General features: G+C 44.0%; 1 protein-coding gene and 1 long non-coding RNA gene across 2 annotated transcripts; one reads left to right on the plus strand and one right to left on the minus strand.

Moving 5' to 3' along the window:
- Positions 1-2,075: 2,075 nt before the first annotated feature.
- On the plus strand, positions 2,076-2,672 carry LOC135369112 (uncharacterized). The gene has a single exon (XM_064602778.1). It carries the CDS (start codon positions 2,076-2,078, stop codon positions 2,670-2,672), a length of 597 nt encoding a protein of 198 aa, XP_064458848.1.
- A 9,266-nt stretch (positions 2,673-11,938) lies between these two features.
- On the minus strand, positions 11,939-13,597 carry LOC135369183 (uncharacterized). The gene is made up of 3 exons (XR_010414956.1): positions 13,455-13,597; positions 13,140-13,172; positions 11,939-12,851 (listed from the first exon to the last, which is right to left on the minus strand). It is a non-coding gene; the product is annotated as an uncharacterized LOC135369183 (long non-coding RNA).
- Positions 13,598-19,027: the final 5,430 nt, after the last annotated feature.

The raw sequence follows: 19,027 nt of genomic DNA on the forward strand, positions 1-19,027 counted from the left end.
TCTCAAAATTTCTTGTAAACACCTGATTTCTAGATGTTATTAGCACCGTACTTTTTCAAGAACCGCTAAAATATCATTTATGTTACTAAACAATGCGTACAGCAGTTTACTACAATAAGCATTGCTACATCGCGTGCAACAAGCGGTGGTAAACGCTAGGCCGACGCATCACCATGACAACCTCAACGTGGACATTCTGCTCCATGCGGTTGCAAGCTTCCATACCGTTCCGTTCACGCTGAGTTGGCGCTCCGTTGGCCCGATTCAGTTGGCAAAAGTTGCTCCATGCGGTTGCCGCCTAATAGATGGCGCATCGGTAGCGCTCGGATCGGGATATGTGAGCCGCTGTCGTCTGCTTCTTCCGGTAGAGCTACGACCTTGAAGCCTCTGCTCTCGCGTAAGAGATTGCGCTACATTGGCGCTCGGTAAGGGCACGTGTGGTCGTCACAACTTTGAGCCTCGACCTTGAGACTGGCCGGTAACCTAAATTCCGATGACGCGGCGATTGCAAACCATAGTGCGTAGTTTTGACAATTATGCTTCATGGATGTATTATTTTGGCCAGTTCGACGTTTATGAAAACGGAAAGAAATGTTGCTGCTTTTGTTCTACTCCCCGCACTGAAATAAATCATTTAAAATAGTTGTACTGTGTGTGGTTTTTTTTTTCCTTTTCGTAAGTAGTTACGCAAGTATACTGCGTAGTTTTGGCGATTATGCTTCATGGATGTGTCATTACATTACCAAATTTTTGGCCAGTTCGACGCTTTGCTCCGCTCTTATGCGTGAATATTGTCTCAACTCGTGAAAAAGGAAAGAAATGTTGCTGCTTTTGTTCTACTCATCGCACTGAAATAAATCATTTAAAATAATTGTACTGTGTGTTTCTTTTTTCTTTCTGTTTCTTTTTTTTTGTAAATAGTTACGCAAGTATACTGCGTAGTTTTGACGATGATGCTTCATGGATGTGTCATTACATTACCAAATTTTTGGCCAGTTCGACGCTTCGCTCCGCTCTTATGCGTGAATATTGTCTCAACTCGTGAAAAAGGAAAGAAATGTTGCTGCTTTTGTTCTACTCCTCGCATTGAAATAAATCATTTAAAATAATTGTGCTGTTTGTGTGTCTTTTTCTTTCTTTTTGTAAGTAGTTACGAAGTATGTAAAAAGGAAAGAAATGTTGCTGCTTGTTCTACTCCTCAAACTGAACTAAATCCTTTGAAATAATTATACTCTGTGTTTCTTGTTTCTTCCCGTTTTTGTAAGTAGTTACGGAAGAATAATTGTGCTGTGTGTGTGTGTTTCCTTTTTGTAAGGGTTCCGGGACATTTGATCGAACGTCGTTTGGTCGAAAGCCGTTTGATCGAACGCGGGACATTTGGTCGAAAGGCATTTGATCAAACACCGTTTGATCAAGACGGCAGCGGTCGTTTGATCGATTCTTTTATTCGTTCGCTTGGAGCGTTGATGTTTCACTCTGTGTAATCCGCTCGCCCATAAACACATTCGTCATCCTAATCCACTTTTTCGCATCCAGAAAGCGATCTGATGGTGTGCTTTTTTTTTTGCTATTTATTTGCATTAAGTGCTGAAACTGCGTTTGCACGAGCTTTGAAAGTAAAGTTAGACGTTTAACTCCACTCTCCTCCTCGTGGCTGATACTGCCTGAGCGCATTGCTAAAAGTACGCCCAAACATTTCATTTTCCAAAATGCTCCGCAACCCGGGACAATTTATTCCTACGCCCACGCTAACGTGAGACATGTTGTTCGCTGCATTTTTCTAACCTATCTGCCGGAAATATGCAGAAGGTATCAGGGCCTTGGAGAATTGCTTCTTAATCTTGTCACGTTGTCTGTGTGTTCTCAGAACACACAGACAATCATACAGACTTTCCCAAATTGGAGTTCTAATTTCTCTTCTCGCTGGGGTGGCGATGCCCTCATTCGCACATTGTGCTGTTTCTAGACGGGCGGAAATCCCTGAACACACGGGATGAGCGACCTGTAGGGAAGCCTATCAAAAGTCAGCACAGCAGCAAAAGTCAGCAGTCAAAAAGCAGCAAGTGTCAAGCGCGATGAATAGCACGACGAGGCTACAGCTCCCAAGTGACAGCGCAATGAGGCAACTGGTTCGAAGAGCAAGAAGAATCGGTCTTCCACGCGAACCGGACTGCATCGATGATTTAGTGCTTGGTGACGACCACAGGCGCTCGCTACAAGGGAAGTTATTTCTGCGCTACGACACCATCTGCGACGACGGTTCGAGGGTCATTGTGTTCTGCACAGACGAGAACTTGGCGTACCTTGAATCCTCGACAACGTGGCTTATGGACGGTACATTTAAGACTGTGTCTAGGTTGTTTGAGCAATTGTACACGATCCACGCTTACGTGCAAGGGTCTCTCTTCCCTTTAGTGTACTGTCTGATGTCGCGGAGAACGCAGCTAGCTTACCAGCAGCTTTTGCGCGACGTCGTTGACCTCGCGGCAGAGCAGCAAATATTGCTGTCGCCAAGAGCTATTGTTGTGGATTTTGAGGTTGCAGCCATCAATGCTGTTCGGGTGGAGCTGCCTGATACCAACGTCCATGGGTGTTTTTTTCACTTGTGTCAAATAGTGTGGCGGAGGGGTGCAGCACCTGGGATTGTCAAGACTGTACGTCGAGAACGTTGACGACTTCGCAATTAAGGTACGACAGCTCGCCGCGTTGGCCTTTCTGCCACTCGACGAAGTTAGGGAGGCCTACTTCAGCTTGAAGACACTTTTCCCATCGGATGCGTCGCCACTGCTGGACTGGTGGGAAATTAACTACATGTTGGGTAGGCCAATACGACGTACGACTGCTGATGGGCAACCAGTCGTCATTAGGAGCACGCCCACGTATCCACCCTCTCTTTGGAACTTATCATGCCTCACAGACGACGAACGACCACGGACCACAAACGGGGTTGAGGCCTGGCATCGCCGGTGGAACACATTAATTGGCTGCGATCACGTCAGCGTTTTCAGGCTCATAACTGCTATGCAAGAGGAGCAGGAGACCACAGAGACCACCATAGAGCGGCTTATCCGAGGAGAAGCCCCCCCGCGCAAGCAGCAAAGGCTTCACGAAGATCGTCTCATGCGCGTTTTGAGTGAGAGGAATACCCGAGACGTTCAGCAGTTCCTCCTGGGTATAGCTCATAATTTTTCATTTTAACTTGCTGCCATTGTGTACAATAAACGCATCAATAACACAGTGGTTCGTATGTCTACTTTTCCTTTTTGTGTGCCCCTAAGTGATGGGAAGTGCGAAGTTCGGTGAAAGTATTTGTGATGTTAATTCACAACAAGTCTACCCTACCTAAATTGTGGAGCTAATTTTTTATCGCAGTTGGAAAAAGTTTTCGTATATTTGCTTCCTTATTTTTCGATAATATATTAATTTAAATTTAAATAATTCAAAATAAATAAATAAATTTAAATAATTAAAATTTAATTTCGATTTCGATAATTCGGTTTTCTGACTTTTCGGTCTTCTGAATTTTCGGCCTTCTGATTGTTCGGCGTTATGACTTTTCGGTCTTCTGGTTTTCGGCCTTATGATTGTTCGGTGTTTTGACTTTTCGGCCTTATGAGTTTCGGCCTTATAATAGTTCGGCCTTATGAGTTTCGGCCTTATGATTGCCACCCTTTGGGACCTGTAGCCTCTAACCATGACACCCTTCACCGCTGGAGGCTACAATGTGGAACTCGAGAGAAGCCCACAAATATGGGAGGATGAGATATGTGTACTGAAGCGTATTTTAAATATAAATACGCCTAAAACGGTATTTAAAGTAACAACATTAAGACATGGATGTGCCCAAGCTGCTAGTCAATAAACGGACGTTTAACTACCTACTCTTCGTGGTTTGTTTCTTTTCGCTTCAATCATTATCTCCGAAGGGCAAGGGCAGCATTTTCATTACAACCGGGCGACGAACATTACGGTGCACGGACATTTCGGTGCATGTCGGTGCGCAACATGTCGGTGCGCGGACAACAGGGAACAAGAAGAAAAAAAAAGGCGTTGGTAACTACTTACAAAAAAGAAACAGACACAGTACAATTATTTCAAATTATTTATTTCTGTACGAGGAGTAGAACAAGCAGCAACATTTCTTTACTTTTTACATACTTCCGTAACAACTTACGCAGGTTTAGCAGTTAATGCAAATAAATAGCAAAAACGAAAGAGAGGCACACACAGTAAAATTATTTTAAATGATTTATTTCAGTGCGAGGAGTAGAACAAAAGCAGCAACATTTCTTTCCTTTTTCATGAGCTGAGACAATGTTCACGCATAAGAGCGGAGCGAAACGTCGAACAGGCCAAAAATTTGGTAATGTAATAATGACACATCCATGAAGCATAATTGTCAAAACTACGCAGTACACTTGCGTAACTACTTACAAAAAGAAAAGAAAAAGAAGCACACAGTACAATTATTTTAAATGATTTATTTCAGTGCGAGGAGCGAGGGAGGCTCCGCCTCCAAATGGCGCGCCAATAGGAGGACTCGGGAGGCGGAGCGCTGCGGCCTCTCCTCTTGCCTAATAGATGGCGCATCGGTAGCGCTCGGCTCGGGATATGTGAGCCGCTGTCGTCTGCTTCTTCCGGTAGAGCTACGACCTTGAAGCCTCTGCTCTCGCGTAAGAAATGGCGCAACATTGGCGCTCGGTAAGGGCACGTGTGGTCGCCATAACTTTGAGCCTCGACCTTGAGACTGGCCGGTAACCTAAATTCCGATGACGCGGCGATAGCAAACCATAGTGCGTAGTTTTGACTATTATGCTTCATGGATGTGTCATTACATTACCAAATTTGTGGCCAGTTCGACGTTTCGCTCCGCTCTTTCGCGTAAACATTGTCTCAGCTCATGAAAAAGGAAAGAAATGTTGCTGCTTTTGTTCTACTCCTCGCACTGAAATAAATCATTTAAAATAATTGTACTGTGTGTTTCTTTTTTCTTTTTGTAAGTAGTTACGCAAGTATGTAAAAAGGACAGAAATATTGCTGCTTGTTCTACTCCTTGCACTGAAATAAATAATTTAAAATAATTGAACCTCTGTATGCAATAAGGGGATAAGTCGAAAAGTCCCAAAATGAGAAAAGGGGCCTGATATGATTGTCCGTCCCATTGACACACATGCATTTCCCGTTTTTTACCATGCGGTAGCGGGCCAACAAATCGCAAGGTCCTAAGTTTTCATTGGCAGGTGCATATTGGTATGTAGATGTTATTGCAACAAAAATAGTAAAAAGAGGATAAGTCGACTTATCCCCTTATTGCATACAGAGGTTCAATTGTACTGTGTGTTTCTTTTCACGTTTTTTTTTTCCTTTTTGTAAGTAGTTACGCAAGTATACTGCGTAGTTTTGACGATTATACTTCATGAATGTGTCATTACATTACCAAATTTTTTTGGCCAGTTCGACGTTTCGCTCCGCTCTTATGTGTGAACACTGCCTCAGCTCATGAAAAAGGAAAGAAATGTTGCTGCTTTTGTTCTACTCCTCGCACTGAAATAAATCATTTAAACTAATTGGACTGTGTGTTTCTTGTTTTTTGTAAGTAGTTACGCAAGTATGTAAAAAGGAAAGAAATGTTGCTGCTTGTTCTACTCCTCACACTAAACTAATTTCTTTTTTCCCTTTTTGTAAGCAGTTACGGAAGAAAATAATTGTACTGTGTATGTGTGTGTTTCGTTTTTGTAAGTACAGAAGTACGTAAAAAGGAAATAAATGTTGCTGATTGTTCTACTTTTTGCACTGAAATAAATCATTTGAAATAATTGTACTGTGTGTGTCTTTTTCGTTTTGTAAGTAGTTACGGATGAAATTGTTTCGTTTTTGTAACGGATTCCGGGACATTTGATCGAACGTCTTATGGTCAAAAGCTATCGCGGGACATTTGGATGAAAGCCATTTGATCGAACACCGTTTGATCGAAACGGCAGCGGTCATGAAACAGAACACACAGACAACGTGACAAGATTAAGAAGCAATTCCCCAAGGCCCTGATACCTTCTGCATATTTCCTGCAGATATGTTGGAAAAACGCAGCGAACCACATGTCTCACGTTAGCATGTGCGTAGGAAAAAATTGTCCCAGTTTGCGGAGCATTTTACCAAATGAAATGTTTGGACGTACTTTTAGCAATACGCTGAGACAGTATCAGCCACGAGGACATGAGAGTGGAGCTAAACGTCTAATTTTACTTTCAAAGCTCCTGAAAACGCAGTTTCAGCAAATGCAAATAAATAGCGAAAAAAAAAAGGGATTAGGATGAGGAATGTGTTAATGGGCGAGCGGATGACACAGAGTGAAATATTCCTTGGGATAACAGCATTTAGAACTGAAGCTTTCTTTTGTTGGTTTCTTCTTGTTTGTTTCATCAACGCTCCAAGCGAACGAATAAAAGAATCGATCGAACGACCGCTACCGTCTCGATCAAACGGTGTTTGATCAAATGCCTTTCGACCAAATGTCCCGCGTTCGATCAAACAGCTTTCGACCAAACGACGTTCGATCAAATGTCCCGGAATCCTTACAAAAAGGAAACACACACACAGTACAATTAGTTTATTCCATAACTATACTTAAAAAAAAAAAGACACACACACAGTACAATTATTTTCTTCCGTAACTACTTACAAAAAGGGAAAGAAAGAAACAGAGTATAATTATTTCAAAGGATTTAGTTCAGTGTGAGGAGTAGAACAAGCAGCAACATTTCTTTCCTTTTTACATACTTCCGTAACTACCGTATTTTCACGCGTATTAGCCGCGGCTTATGCGCGATTTATTTTTTTCGCGGACGCTCTGCGGCTTATCCGTGGGTGCGGCTTATCTGGTGACTATTTTTCTCTGGTACTTTCCCCATACCCCGGGTTAAACGAAAGAGCCGACAGTGCCTCATGTTTTTCGGAACAGGACCGCCCTGCCAGTGCACGAACAATACCGAACAGGGGCTGGTCCACTCCACATTCGAGTGGACTAACCCGTCAATCCACGAAAAACACGCAACAAGGGCACAATCCGATCTTAGTAGAACACTAGAACTGACCTCCTTTGTTATATATCATGCCGACACCGGAATGTGGACCACAGGGGGTTTATGGCCTTCCCTACGGTCTCCTTTGTCGGCAGACCCACTGGAAGGGTTCAATACACCTGACATCGGGATAAAACGTGGTCAGCTAAGCGTCAGTTCTCATTTGTCGAGAGCAGCAGCATTCGTGGACACGGGCACGGCAGTTAGAGGTGAGGCATGGCTCCAAGGCTGAGGCACAGCCACGACAGCGGCTTCAAAGTAAAAGTCGTCGACTTCGCGAACAAGTACGGGAACAGGGCAGCTGGCAGGGAGTACGGCGCTGACGAGCGTTGAACGTCTCTGTTGATTTTGTATGTACATCACTGGTTTAGCGCACAAAGCAGTCGCGTCATATTACCCGCGGCCTATCTGCGAGTGCGGCTTATCTGCAAAAACATTTTCAAAATGTATCTAAAAACGAGTCCTGCGGCTTATCTGCGGTGTGGCTAATACGCGTGAAAATACGGTACTTACAAAAAGAAAGAAAAAGACACACACAGCACAATTATTTTAAATGATTTATTTCAATGGAAGGAGTAGAACAAAAGCAGCAACATTTCTTTCCTTTTTCATGAGCTTAGGCAATGTTCACGCATAAGAGCGGAGCGAAACGTCGAACTGGCCAAAAAATTTGGTAATGTAATGACACATCCATGAAGCATAATCGTCAAAACTACGCAGTATACTTGCGTAACTACTTACAAAAAGAAAGAAAAAGACTCACAAACAGTGCAATTGTAAATGATTTATTTCAGTCCGAGGAGTAGAACAAGCAGCTACATTTATTTCCTTTTTACATACTTGCGTAACTACTTACAAAAAGAAAAAAGAAACACACAGTACAATTATTTTAAATGATTTATTTCAGTGCGAGGAGTAGAACAAAAGCAGCAACATTTCTTTCCTTTTTCATGAGCTGAGACAATGTTTACGCGAAAGAGCGGAGCGAAACGTCGAACTGGCCACAAATTTGGTAATGTAATGACACATCCATGAAGCATAATAGTCAAAACTACGCACTATGGTTTGCTATCGCCGTGTCATCGGAATTTCGGTTACCGGCCAGTCTCAAGGTCGAGGCTCAAAGTTATGGCGACCACACGTGCCCTTACCGAGCGCCAATGTTGCGCCATCTCTTACGCGAGAGCAGAGGCTCCAAGGTCGTAGCTCTACCGGAAGAAGCAGACGACAGCGGCTCACATATCCCGAGTCGAGCGCTACCGATGCGCCATCTATTAGGCAAGACCAGAGGCCGCAGCGCTCCGCCTCCCGAGTCCTCCTATTGGCGCGCCATTTGGGGGCGGAGCCTCCCTCGCTCTTGGTCAGCAAAGTCAAGGATAGTCGCGCTGACTCTTGACGTTATTCTCTTTCCCGGCTTTGGTCGGAGTTCTTTTTGTCTGTGTAATCAACTCTATCCTAGGCGTGGTCAGGAGGAGGCCTCGAATAAAAGTATGCTGGTTATATCAGTGGGGTGAGGAGTATAAGAGTATAGGAGTTTAAAGGGGCGATGTACAGGATTTTAAGAATTTTATGTAGCTCCTGCCTGGAGCACGCTGGAGCGCTGCAATTCGAGTTATTGTTACAGTTTAAAAGGGCGATGTACACGCTTTTAAGAATTTTTGTAGCTCCTGCCTGCAGCACACTGGAGCAATGTAATTCGAGTTACTGTTTAGCGATGTGGTGCACTGGTACCATCAGCACATTGCAGTTTAAAGGGGCGATGCACACGCTTTTAAGAATCTGATGTAGCTCCTGCCTGGAGCACACTGGAGCAATGTAACTCGAGTTACTGTTACAGTTTAAATGGGCTATGCACACGCGTTTAAGAATTTTATGTAGCTCCTGCCTCGAGCACACTGGAGCAATGTAATTCGAGTTACTGTTACAGTTTAAAGGAGCGATGCGCACGCTTTTAAGAACTTTATGTAGCTCCTGCCTGGAGCATACTGGAGCAATGTAATTCGGGTTACTGTTACAGTTTAAAGGGGCGATGCACACGCTTTTAAGAATTTTATGTAGCTCCTGCTGGAGCACACTGGAGCAATGTAATTTCAGTTACTGCTACAGTTTAAATGGGCTATGCACACGCTTTTAAAATTTTCATGTAGCTCCTGCCTAGAGCACACTGGAGCAATGTAATTCGAGTTACTGTTATAGTTTAAAGGGGCGATGCACACGATTTTAAGAATTTTATGTAGCTCCTGCCCGGAGCCCACTGGAGCAATCTAATTCCAGTTACTGTTACAGTTTAAAGGGGCGATGCACACGCTTTTAAGAATTTTGCGTAGCTCCTGCGTGGAGCACACTGGAGCAATGTAATTCGAGTTACTGTTGCAGTTTAAAGGGGCGATGCGCACGCTTCTAAGAATTTTATGTAGCTCCTGCGTAGAGCACACTGGAGGAATGTAATTCGAGTTACTGTTACAGTTTAAAGGGGCGATACACACGCTTTTAAATATTTTATGTAGCTCCTGCCCGGAGCACACTGGAGCAATGTAATTCGAGTTACTGTTTAGCGACTTGGTGGTACTGGTACCATCGGCATATTGCAGTTTAAAGGGGCGATGCACACGCTTCTAAGAATTTTATGTAACTCCTGCGTGGAGCACACTGGAGGAATGTAATTCGAGTTACTGTTACAGTTTAAAGGAACGATGCACACGCTTTTAATAATTTTATGTAGGTCCGGCCTGGAGCACACTGGAGCAATGTAATTCGAGTTACTGTTACAGTTTAAAGGGGCGATGTACGCGCTTTTAAGAATTTCATGTAGCTCCTGCCTGGAGCACGCTGGAGCAATATAATTCGTGTCACTGCTGCAGTTTAAAGGGGCGATGCACAGACTTTTAAGAACTTTATGTAGCTCCTGCCTGGAGCACACTGAAGCAATGTAATTCGAGTTACTGTTTAGCGATGTGGTGTCACTGCTACCATCGGCATATTGCAGTTTAAAGGGGCGATGCACACGCTTCTAAGAATTGTATGTAACTCCTGCCTGGAGTACACTGGAGCAATGTAATTCAATTTACTGTTTAAAGGGGCGGTGTACACGCGTTTAAGAATTTTATGTAGCTCCTGCCTGGAGGACGCTCGAGCAGTACAATTCAAGTTACTGTTACAGTTTAAAGGGACAGTCGCATCGACCACAGATCGATTCCGAAACCATAGTGAAATGAGATTCCCCGTCCTTCACTGACCATGACTCCGAAAGTCCCGTTCCGATCGACGGAATACTTTTTGCATAATTCGTGTGTAAGCGGCGCTACAGCAGACGACGGAAGCGGGCGTCAAGCGGAACTCCCTGCTGAGAATCTTTAGCAACGTCACATGGAATCTGACCAATAAGAACGCGGCGAGCCAGAGGAGTCCCCGCGGCTTGCAGCTTGCATGAGCAAGGTCGTCAGGGAGACGAAGGCGAAGGCACATACGGAGATGGCGGACTCGGAACGCGGAAGTGGCGAATCGTGCTGTTCAAATGCCTTTAGTAATAGCTCCCGTGACGAATATACATGTTTGATGACGGCCCATATTCGACGGTTCCGCTTATTCTGCAAGTCGCTGGTGATGTACGTGCCGCAGCTGCGTTAGCGCAACAGAACGAGCCTCAGGACCACTGCTTTAGGTACGTTCATGATCGGAGTGTTCAATACTTAATCCCGTGACATTCACACTACGACGCAGGAAACAATCCAAGTGTTTGTGCGGCGTCTGTGTTCCTCAGGAACTGGATGAGTACCTATATGCTGCAGTGCTGGTGAGGTGGTAGAGTTGTGCAATGACGGCACGCACCACACGCACGTATCACACTTTGTTCCCAGCTCCCTGTCATCGGCCAGAACTTCTAGTGGTGTATCTACCGCAGTATTGCAGCGACGATCACAGTCTTCGCCTACTGTGCCCACGATAGATAGGCACGTCGAGCAATCCTTATTTTCGTAGTTGTCGTCGTTGTTTGCACACACGACGAATGCCCCATGAAAGTTACGAAGGCTCCAACTAACTGTGCAACTCAAGGGCCGGGTTAGAATTAGAATGATTGTCAGGAAATTAACTATGCTACGTGTTTAGGAAAGTGTCCTTTCTTTTTACAGCTACGTCAGGTTCACTGCTTATTGTGTGTTTACAAGCTGAGTTTGGAGATTCCTTGGACCGAAAAACAGACGACAGATACCTGGGTGTGTCGTCCGCATGATTCGCCAACGTTTTTCCATCCTGGTCCTATCAGGACTATCATCTTTAGTGTGCCTCATTTCCTGTTCACACCTACACCATAATAGACTTGCGTAGTTTCCAATTGAGAAGTGTGAAACAGAATCTGTGTTACCACAGTAATCCCGAGAAGTGCAAAGGAATAGGCAGGAGCAATAAACTACCTGGCCATAAGTGACAGTTATACTTTTAATGATAGTGTAATGCTTCTTATCGTTGGCAGTATTATAGCATGTGAGGGATATAACACGTCAAATAATTTCAGGTAACGTTTCATAACTCACTAATGGTACAGTTACACCTCATTATCATAGTAAGTGATACATCTGTCTGGGAATGTCCAAAATTTGTCATTCCCACGGAAGATTGTTCTGCCTTGATACAGCAAAACAAATTTTGATACCTGCCATTGATCCAATTTTTTAGCACCACTGTCTTGAAAACAGCTTTCAAGACTGTAACTTCAGAGATCCTTGGCAGAGCATTACCTCTTGTCTATGTATTATAATAATTATTATAATGACAGGCAATAAGTTACGCAAATGTGAATAAATCTTTGTGTTGACTGAGTGTTGTCCATTCAAGAGCCATTGCACAAGTCCACATCCAACTCTTCACGCACAGATATTTATTATTTGCTATGCACAGACAGTTATCAGCGTGCACCACACTGGCAATGTCCCTTGGGATCTGAAGCGGGGACTCACAAAAATAAAATAAACAGTTTTGTAAGTACTTCAATTGCAATGAAAACGGGACGATTGGACAGTAAATTGGACGGTTTCATTATAACAGTGGTACACAGGAAAAAAACTCGGGGTGTTGGGGGGATCTGGATCGATCTCTGGGCATAACCAAGTGTAAAATTTTAGAAGGGTTAGTACATCCTGAAATGGCCCTCATGCCTCAGACCCCACTACTCGATTAATGCACCTCCCTTTTACAGTAAGAGGCCTCTTACTATCTACGGCATATCCTATCAAAGCTCACAGGACAGCAAATTTGGCCAATGCTTATGTGACAGTGCCTCGTAGAACATGCAGGTTTTCTGTTGAATTGACACTACATCTCTGGTAGCCCCTTTAATGTCTGGAGGTAGGTGCATCATTTTACATTTAACCAGCAGTAATGTATAGCATTGCAAAAAAGGAAACAAGGGCTTAATCTCAACGCTGCATCAGCATCATTCATCATCTCACAATAGCGTTGTTGTTGTCAGCCTCTGCACAAAGATTTGGGTGGACCTGAAATGGACCTTTTTTTTTTTCTTTTCATTTCCTGCTGTCAAGTTATTTTGTCTTGGCATGTAGCTGTGAGATGTCAGTAGAAGCCATGAAGTCATTCTCTTTACTTCTTGAACTTGGATGAAGAAAGCACTGTTCTGGAAGATCCTAATTTGTCAGAGGCGTCGTAAAGGCATTAGTGTAAAAACCAGGTCTCTCAGCAAAATTGCCGTGCACACACGTACATTGTTTGATGCCGTTTCATGGATGGATGGGACTTGATCAGCAGCACCTGGTCCTTCTATAACACAGAACGTCCAAAGTGCACCTCAAGTTGGCTACGACAACAGCAAAAACCGCCGCCCTACAGCACACAAACAGTTCACAAACAGAGAGATAAAAGGTAACTGGGAAGTGGGTTATGGCGCTTATGTTACGGACAGAGGTACTGTTTGTATAGTGCCTGTTTCTAACACCAGCACACAAACAGCGTCAGTTCTTCCTTTTAGTGATCGGTGTTCATAGTTTGCGAATTGTTGTGTGTCCAAAAATTGTAAACACATGATATGTATTTAAGTAATATACGTACCACTTGCGCTTGACCCTGTCGAACTGCCTGCAGCTGTAATACACATGAAAACCAATCATGTCTACCACATTCCACAAAAGTCACAGGTTCAGTAACAGTGAAAGTTTCATGATAACGCGTCCGACAACGAGAAAAGTCAATCACGTTCATATGAATGACGTCACTTGAACTTGTTTATTGTATTTTATTTATCTAGTTATTAATCATAGGTTAGGGGATACCTTACGTTGTACCGATTTCGTCTTTTGCTGCTAAGTTACTCACGCGCAAGAGTGACAGACCCGATTGGGAAACTACATAGACATTGTGACTTACTGTCGAAGTTGCTGGCTCGCTTTGTTCGTGGAACACTGTCGGAACGGCGTCAAGTTTCAATTCGTTCCTTTTTTGTGTCAATCCAAGTTGCACTTCCATGATGTTCTCATCCAGGTACACATTATCGGTGAAATGCGAGGAGCATACACGGAGAGCATGAACACTCCTTGCTTCATCTGGACACCCGCTAGTGATGTAGCTGCTTCCAACTTTCGCGTCGTCTGGGGTCTGGCTGTAGCTGTATCCTTGGCGTGCGAAATCAAACATCGAGGTTTTCGAAGGAAGTTTTCCTGGAGTCGGGAACGCTGCGTCGGTTTCCAAACGACATCCCACGCGAAGGATGCAAGCGTAGCGATAGTATCCGAGTCACTAGAAAGTGTCACATGTGAATACGGGCGACGTGCCGAAAAAAAAACAAAGCAGTCCCAGACTTGGCGGCAGACGACAGCGTCCTTCACAGCGGATTAGCCAGATTCGACCTTGCGTCACGCGATGTTGTTGGCGCTGGCGCTTTCGAGGATCAAAACGAAACCGGATCTTTTAAATTCGATTCCTCATCACCCGGTCCGTTTTGGAAGGAGAAAATTTGGCAAATAGCTCGGTGGTAGTGTACCGAACACATTGGTATTGGATTCGTAACCACGGTTCCGGATGCGACAGTCCCTTTAAAGGAGCGATGCGCACGCTTTTAAAAATTTCATGTAGCTCCTGCCTGGAGCATACTGGAGCAATGTAATTCGGGTTACTGTTACAGTTTAAAGGGGCGACGCACACGCTTTTAAGAATTTTATGTAGCTCCGGCCTGGAGCACACTGGAGCAATGTAATTCGGGTTACTGTTACAGTTTAAAGGGGCGATGCACACGCTTTTAAGAATTTCATGTAGCTGCTGCCTGGAGCACACTGCAGCAATGCAATTCGTGTCACTGCTGCAGTTTAAAGGTGCGATGCACACGCTTTTAAGAATTTTATGTAGCTCCGGGCTGGAGCACACTGGAGCAATGTAAATCGAGTTACTGTTACAGTTTAAAGGGGCGATGCACACGCTTTTAAGAATTTCATGTAGCTCCTGCCTGGAGCACACTGCAGCAATGCAATTCGTGTCACTGCTGCAGTTTAAAGGTGCGATGCACAGACTTTTAAGAACTCTATGTAGCTCCTGCCTGGAGCACACTGAAGCAATGTAATTCGAGTTACTGTTTAGCTATGTGGTGTCACTGCTACCATCGGCATATTGCAGTTTAAAGGGGCGATGCACACGCGTCTAAGAATTGTATGTAACTCCTGCCTGGAGCACACTGGAGTAATGTAATTCAATTTACTGTTTAAAGGAGCGATGTACACGCTTTTAAGAATTTTATGTAGCTCCTGCCTGGAGCACGCTCGAGCAATGCAATTCGAGTTACTGTTAGAGTTTAAAGGAGCGATGCGCACGCGTTTAAGAATTTTATGCAGCTCCTGCCTGGAGCACACTGGAGCAATGTAATTCGAGTCACTGTTACAGTTTAAAGGAGCGATGCGCACGCGTTTAAGAATTTTATGTAGCTCATGCCTGGAGCATACTGGAGCAATGTAATTCGAGTCACTGTTACAGTTTAAAGGAGCGATGCGCACGCGTTTAAGAATTTTATGTAGCTCCTGCTGGAGCACACTGGAGCAATGTAATTTCAGTTACTGCTACAGTTTAAATGGGCTATGCACACGCTTTTAAAATTTTCATGTAGCTCCTGCCTAGAGCACACTGGAGCAATGTAATTCGAGTTACTGTTATAGTTTAAAGGGGCGATGCACACGATTTTAAGAATTTTATGTAGCTCCTGCCCGGAGCACACTGGAGCAATCTAATTCGAGTTACTGTTACAGTTTAAAGGGGCGATGCACACGCTTTTAAGAATTTTGCGTAGCTCCTGCGTGGAGCACACTGGAGCAATGTAATTCGAGTTACTGTTGCAGTTTAAAGGGGCGATGCGCACGCTTCTAAGAATTTTATGTAGCTCCTGCGTGGAGCACACTGGAGGAATGTAATTCGAGTTACTGTTACAGTTTAAAGGGGCGATACACACGCTTTTAAATATTTTATGTAGCTCCTGCCCGGAGCACACTGGAGCAATGTAATTCGAGTTACTGTTTAGCGACTTGGTGGTACTGGTACCATCGGAATATTGCAGTTTAAAGGGGCGATGCACACGCTTCTAAGAATTTTATGTAACTCCTGCGTGGAGCACACTGGAGGAATGTAATTCGAGTTACTGTTACAGTTTAAAGGAACGATGCACACGCTTTAAGAATTTTATGTAGGTCCGGCCTGGAGCACACTGGAGCAATGTAATTCGAGTTACTGTTACAGTTTAAAGGGGCGATGCACGCGCTTTTAAGAATTTCATGTAGCTCCTGCCTGGAGCACGCTGGAGCAATATAATTCGTGTCACTGCTGCAGTTTAAAGGGGCGATGCACAGACTTTTAAGAACTTTATGTAGCTCCTGCCTGGAGCACACTGAAGCAATGTAATTCGAGTTACTGTTTAGCGATGTGGTGTCACTGCTACCATCGGCATATTGCAGTTTAAAGGGGCGATGCACACGCTTCTAAGAATTGTATGTAACTCCTGCCTGGAGTACACTGGAGCAATGTAATTCAATTTACTGTTTAAAGGGGCGGTGTACACGCGTTTAAGAATTTTATGTAGCTCCTGCCTGGAGGACGCTCGAGCAGTACAATTCAAGTTACTGTTACAGTTTAAAGGAGCGATGCGCACGCTTTTAAAAATTTCATGTAGCTCCTGCCTGGAGCATACTGGAGCAATGTAATTCGGGTTACTGTTACAGTTTAAAGGGGCGACGCACACGCTTTTAAGAATTTTATGTAGCTCCGGCCTGGAGCACACTGGAGCAATGTAATTCGAGTTACTGTTACAGTTTAAAGGGGCGATGCACACGCTTTTAAGAATTTCATGTAGCTCCTGCCTGGAGCACACTGCAGCAATGCAATTCGTGTCACTGCTGCAGTTTAAAGGTGCGATGCACACGCTTTTAAGAATTTTATGTAGCTCCGGGCTGGAGCACACTGGAGCAATGTAATTCGAGTTACTGTTACAGTTTAAAGGGGCGATGCACACGCTTTTAAGAATTTCATGTAGCTCCTGCCTGGAGCACACTGCAGCAATGCAATTCGTGTCACTGCTGCAGTTTAAAGGTGCGATGCACAGACTTTTAAGAACTCTATGTAGCTCCTGCCTGGAGCACACTGAAGCAATGTAATTCGAGTTACTGTTTAGCTATGTGGTGTCACTGCTACCATCGGCATATTGCAGTTTAAAGGGGCGATGCACACGCGTCTAAGAATTGTATGTAACTCCTGCCTGGAGCACACTGGAGTAATGTAATTCAATTTACTGTTTAAAGGAGCGATGTACACGCGTTTAAGAATTTTATGTAGCTCCTGCCTGGAGCACGCTCGAGCAATGTAATTCGAGTTACTGTTACAGTTTAAAGGAGCGATGCGCACGCGTTTAAGAACTTTATGTAGCTCCTGCCTGGAGCACACTGGAGCAATGTAATTCGGGTTACTGTTACAGTTTAAATGAGCTATGCACACGCTTTTAAGAATTTTATGTAGCTCCTGCTGGAGCAATGTAATTCGAGTTACTGTTACAGTTTAAGGGAGCAATGCGCACGCTTTTAAGAATGTTATGTAGCTCCTGCCTGGAGCACACTGGAGCAATGTAATTCGAGTTACTGTTTAGCGATGTGGTGCACTGGTACGATCAGCACATTAGTTTGAAGGGGCGATGCATACGCTTTTAAGAAGTTTATTTAATTCCTGGGAGCACACTCCAGCAATGTAATTTAAGTTAATGTAATTTGGATTACTGTTTACCGCTTTGGTGCCACTTGTACCACCAGTATATTGCAGTTTAAAGGGGCGGTGCACACGCTTTTAGGAATTCTATGTAACTCCTGCCAGAAGCACACTGGAGCAATGTGATTCAAGTTACTGTTGATCGATTCGGTGCCATTGGTACCACAGGACTGTACAGTGCATCCGAATGAAAGTTGCAATGCTGAGGTTGTAATAGACCTCTACCAGAGAAACATAATCATGAGGGCTGGGTTCCAAGAACGGGCACTTGTTCGCTGCCTCCCATAGTCCAATTGAAAGGGGAGCCGTTCATTTTAGAGAGCCTCGTTTTAGCGAACCTCGTGTTAGAGATCCCGTTTTAGAGAGCCTCGTTTTAGATAATAGCGTTTTAGAGAAGATGGCGGTAGGTTACGTTTAAGCGAAAACCGTTTTAGAGAATAACGCTTTAGCGAAATCCATCACGATTTTGGTTTAGGTTTCGCTTCCCACTAATCATCAACGCATTTTTTTCCCCTTTTCTTGTATGCTCAGTTTAGAAGCCGGTGTTTATGTATGGTGTTTAGGTCTGGCTAGTGGGTGAGGTTTATGTATGGCTGCATCCTAACTAATTTTTAAGTAATAATAATTTTTAAGTTAATTAAATTTATGAAATATTATTTGCTAGTTTTTCTATACTGTGAGCAATATACAGCGTGTGTTGTTATTTGATTATTATTATTATTTATTATTATTATTATTATTATTATTATTATTGATTTTCTTTCTTAACTGAACGCGCTGTGATGTGATTAGGGTTGCCACCAGGCCGGTATTATACCGGCAGGGCCGGTTATTTGCTCGTTCTGCCGGTTGCCGGTAGAAAGCTCATACCGGCAGCCTTTTGCCGGTATTTCTGGCTCAACACCTTTCGCATGAGCTTTTTCATGGTTTTTCCTTCAACATTCCACTACAGCTTCTGGAGCACAGACAAAACTCCGCGATCACCAGTCGTTTTCTTAGTTATTCATTACAGTATTGTGTTCAGATGGGACAAGAGCAGTGGTTGCGCAAAGCTGTTGGTGGTTGTGCCGAGCCTGCAAGAACTTAGGCCGTACAGATCCATCATGGGATCCCAGCATGCAAAGAAACGTTTGTCTGCGTCGATGCGTTTGTCAAAGTGAGTGGCAATCCAGTCCGGTTGCTCCAATACAATCTAGCAATATTTATAGCAATTTCCATTTCAATCAGTGATCCAGCCCCACACAGGAACATATGTTTCTTCGTATTTGAGCGAGCAGGCACTCTTTCTCTCTGTGTGCTCGTCCACCCCTCACCCACTTGCACTTTCACACGAGCCTTTCTCTTTCCCTCTACTACACCTCCTCTCCCCCAGCCAGTATTTTTTACTGCGCAAGGTGGCAACCCTAGATGTGATGCGTTTCCAAAAATAAATAACATACCCTGTATTCTCACGGGGAGGATACCATGATGGGGAGAGCAAGCAAGACAAACACAAGCACACAACATAAGCTCAACCTGCACAAACCACCCCGTCTTGATACGCTTAGGGAGCACAGGGAGTTAGTTATTACGATGTCTTATGTGTAATAAAACTATGTAAGAAATCTATGCTTGCTGGAGTGACGGTTGCAAAATAATTCGTCTTCTCTCGAACAAGTAGCCAGAACTATATTTATCTCTGCTGTGCTTCCCTCCTCTTTTATGTCCTTCGGAGC

The sequence above is a fragment of the Ornithodoros turicata genome, chromosome 9 (assembly GCF_037126465.1).
Source record: "Ornithodoros turicata isolate Travis chromosome 9, ASM3712646v1, whole genome shotgun sequence".
Lineage (NCBI taxonomy): Eukaryota > Metazoa > Arthropoda > Arachnida > Ixodida > Argasidae > Ornithodoros > Ornithodoros turicata.

Coding starts and splice junctions, on each gene's coding strand:
- LOC135369112 (XM_064602778.1), top strand. CDS start 2,076: ATGAATAGCACGACGAGGCTACAGCTCCCAAGTGACAGCGCAATGAGG.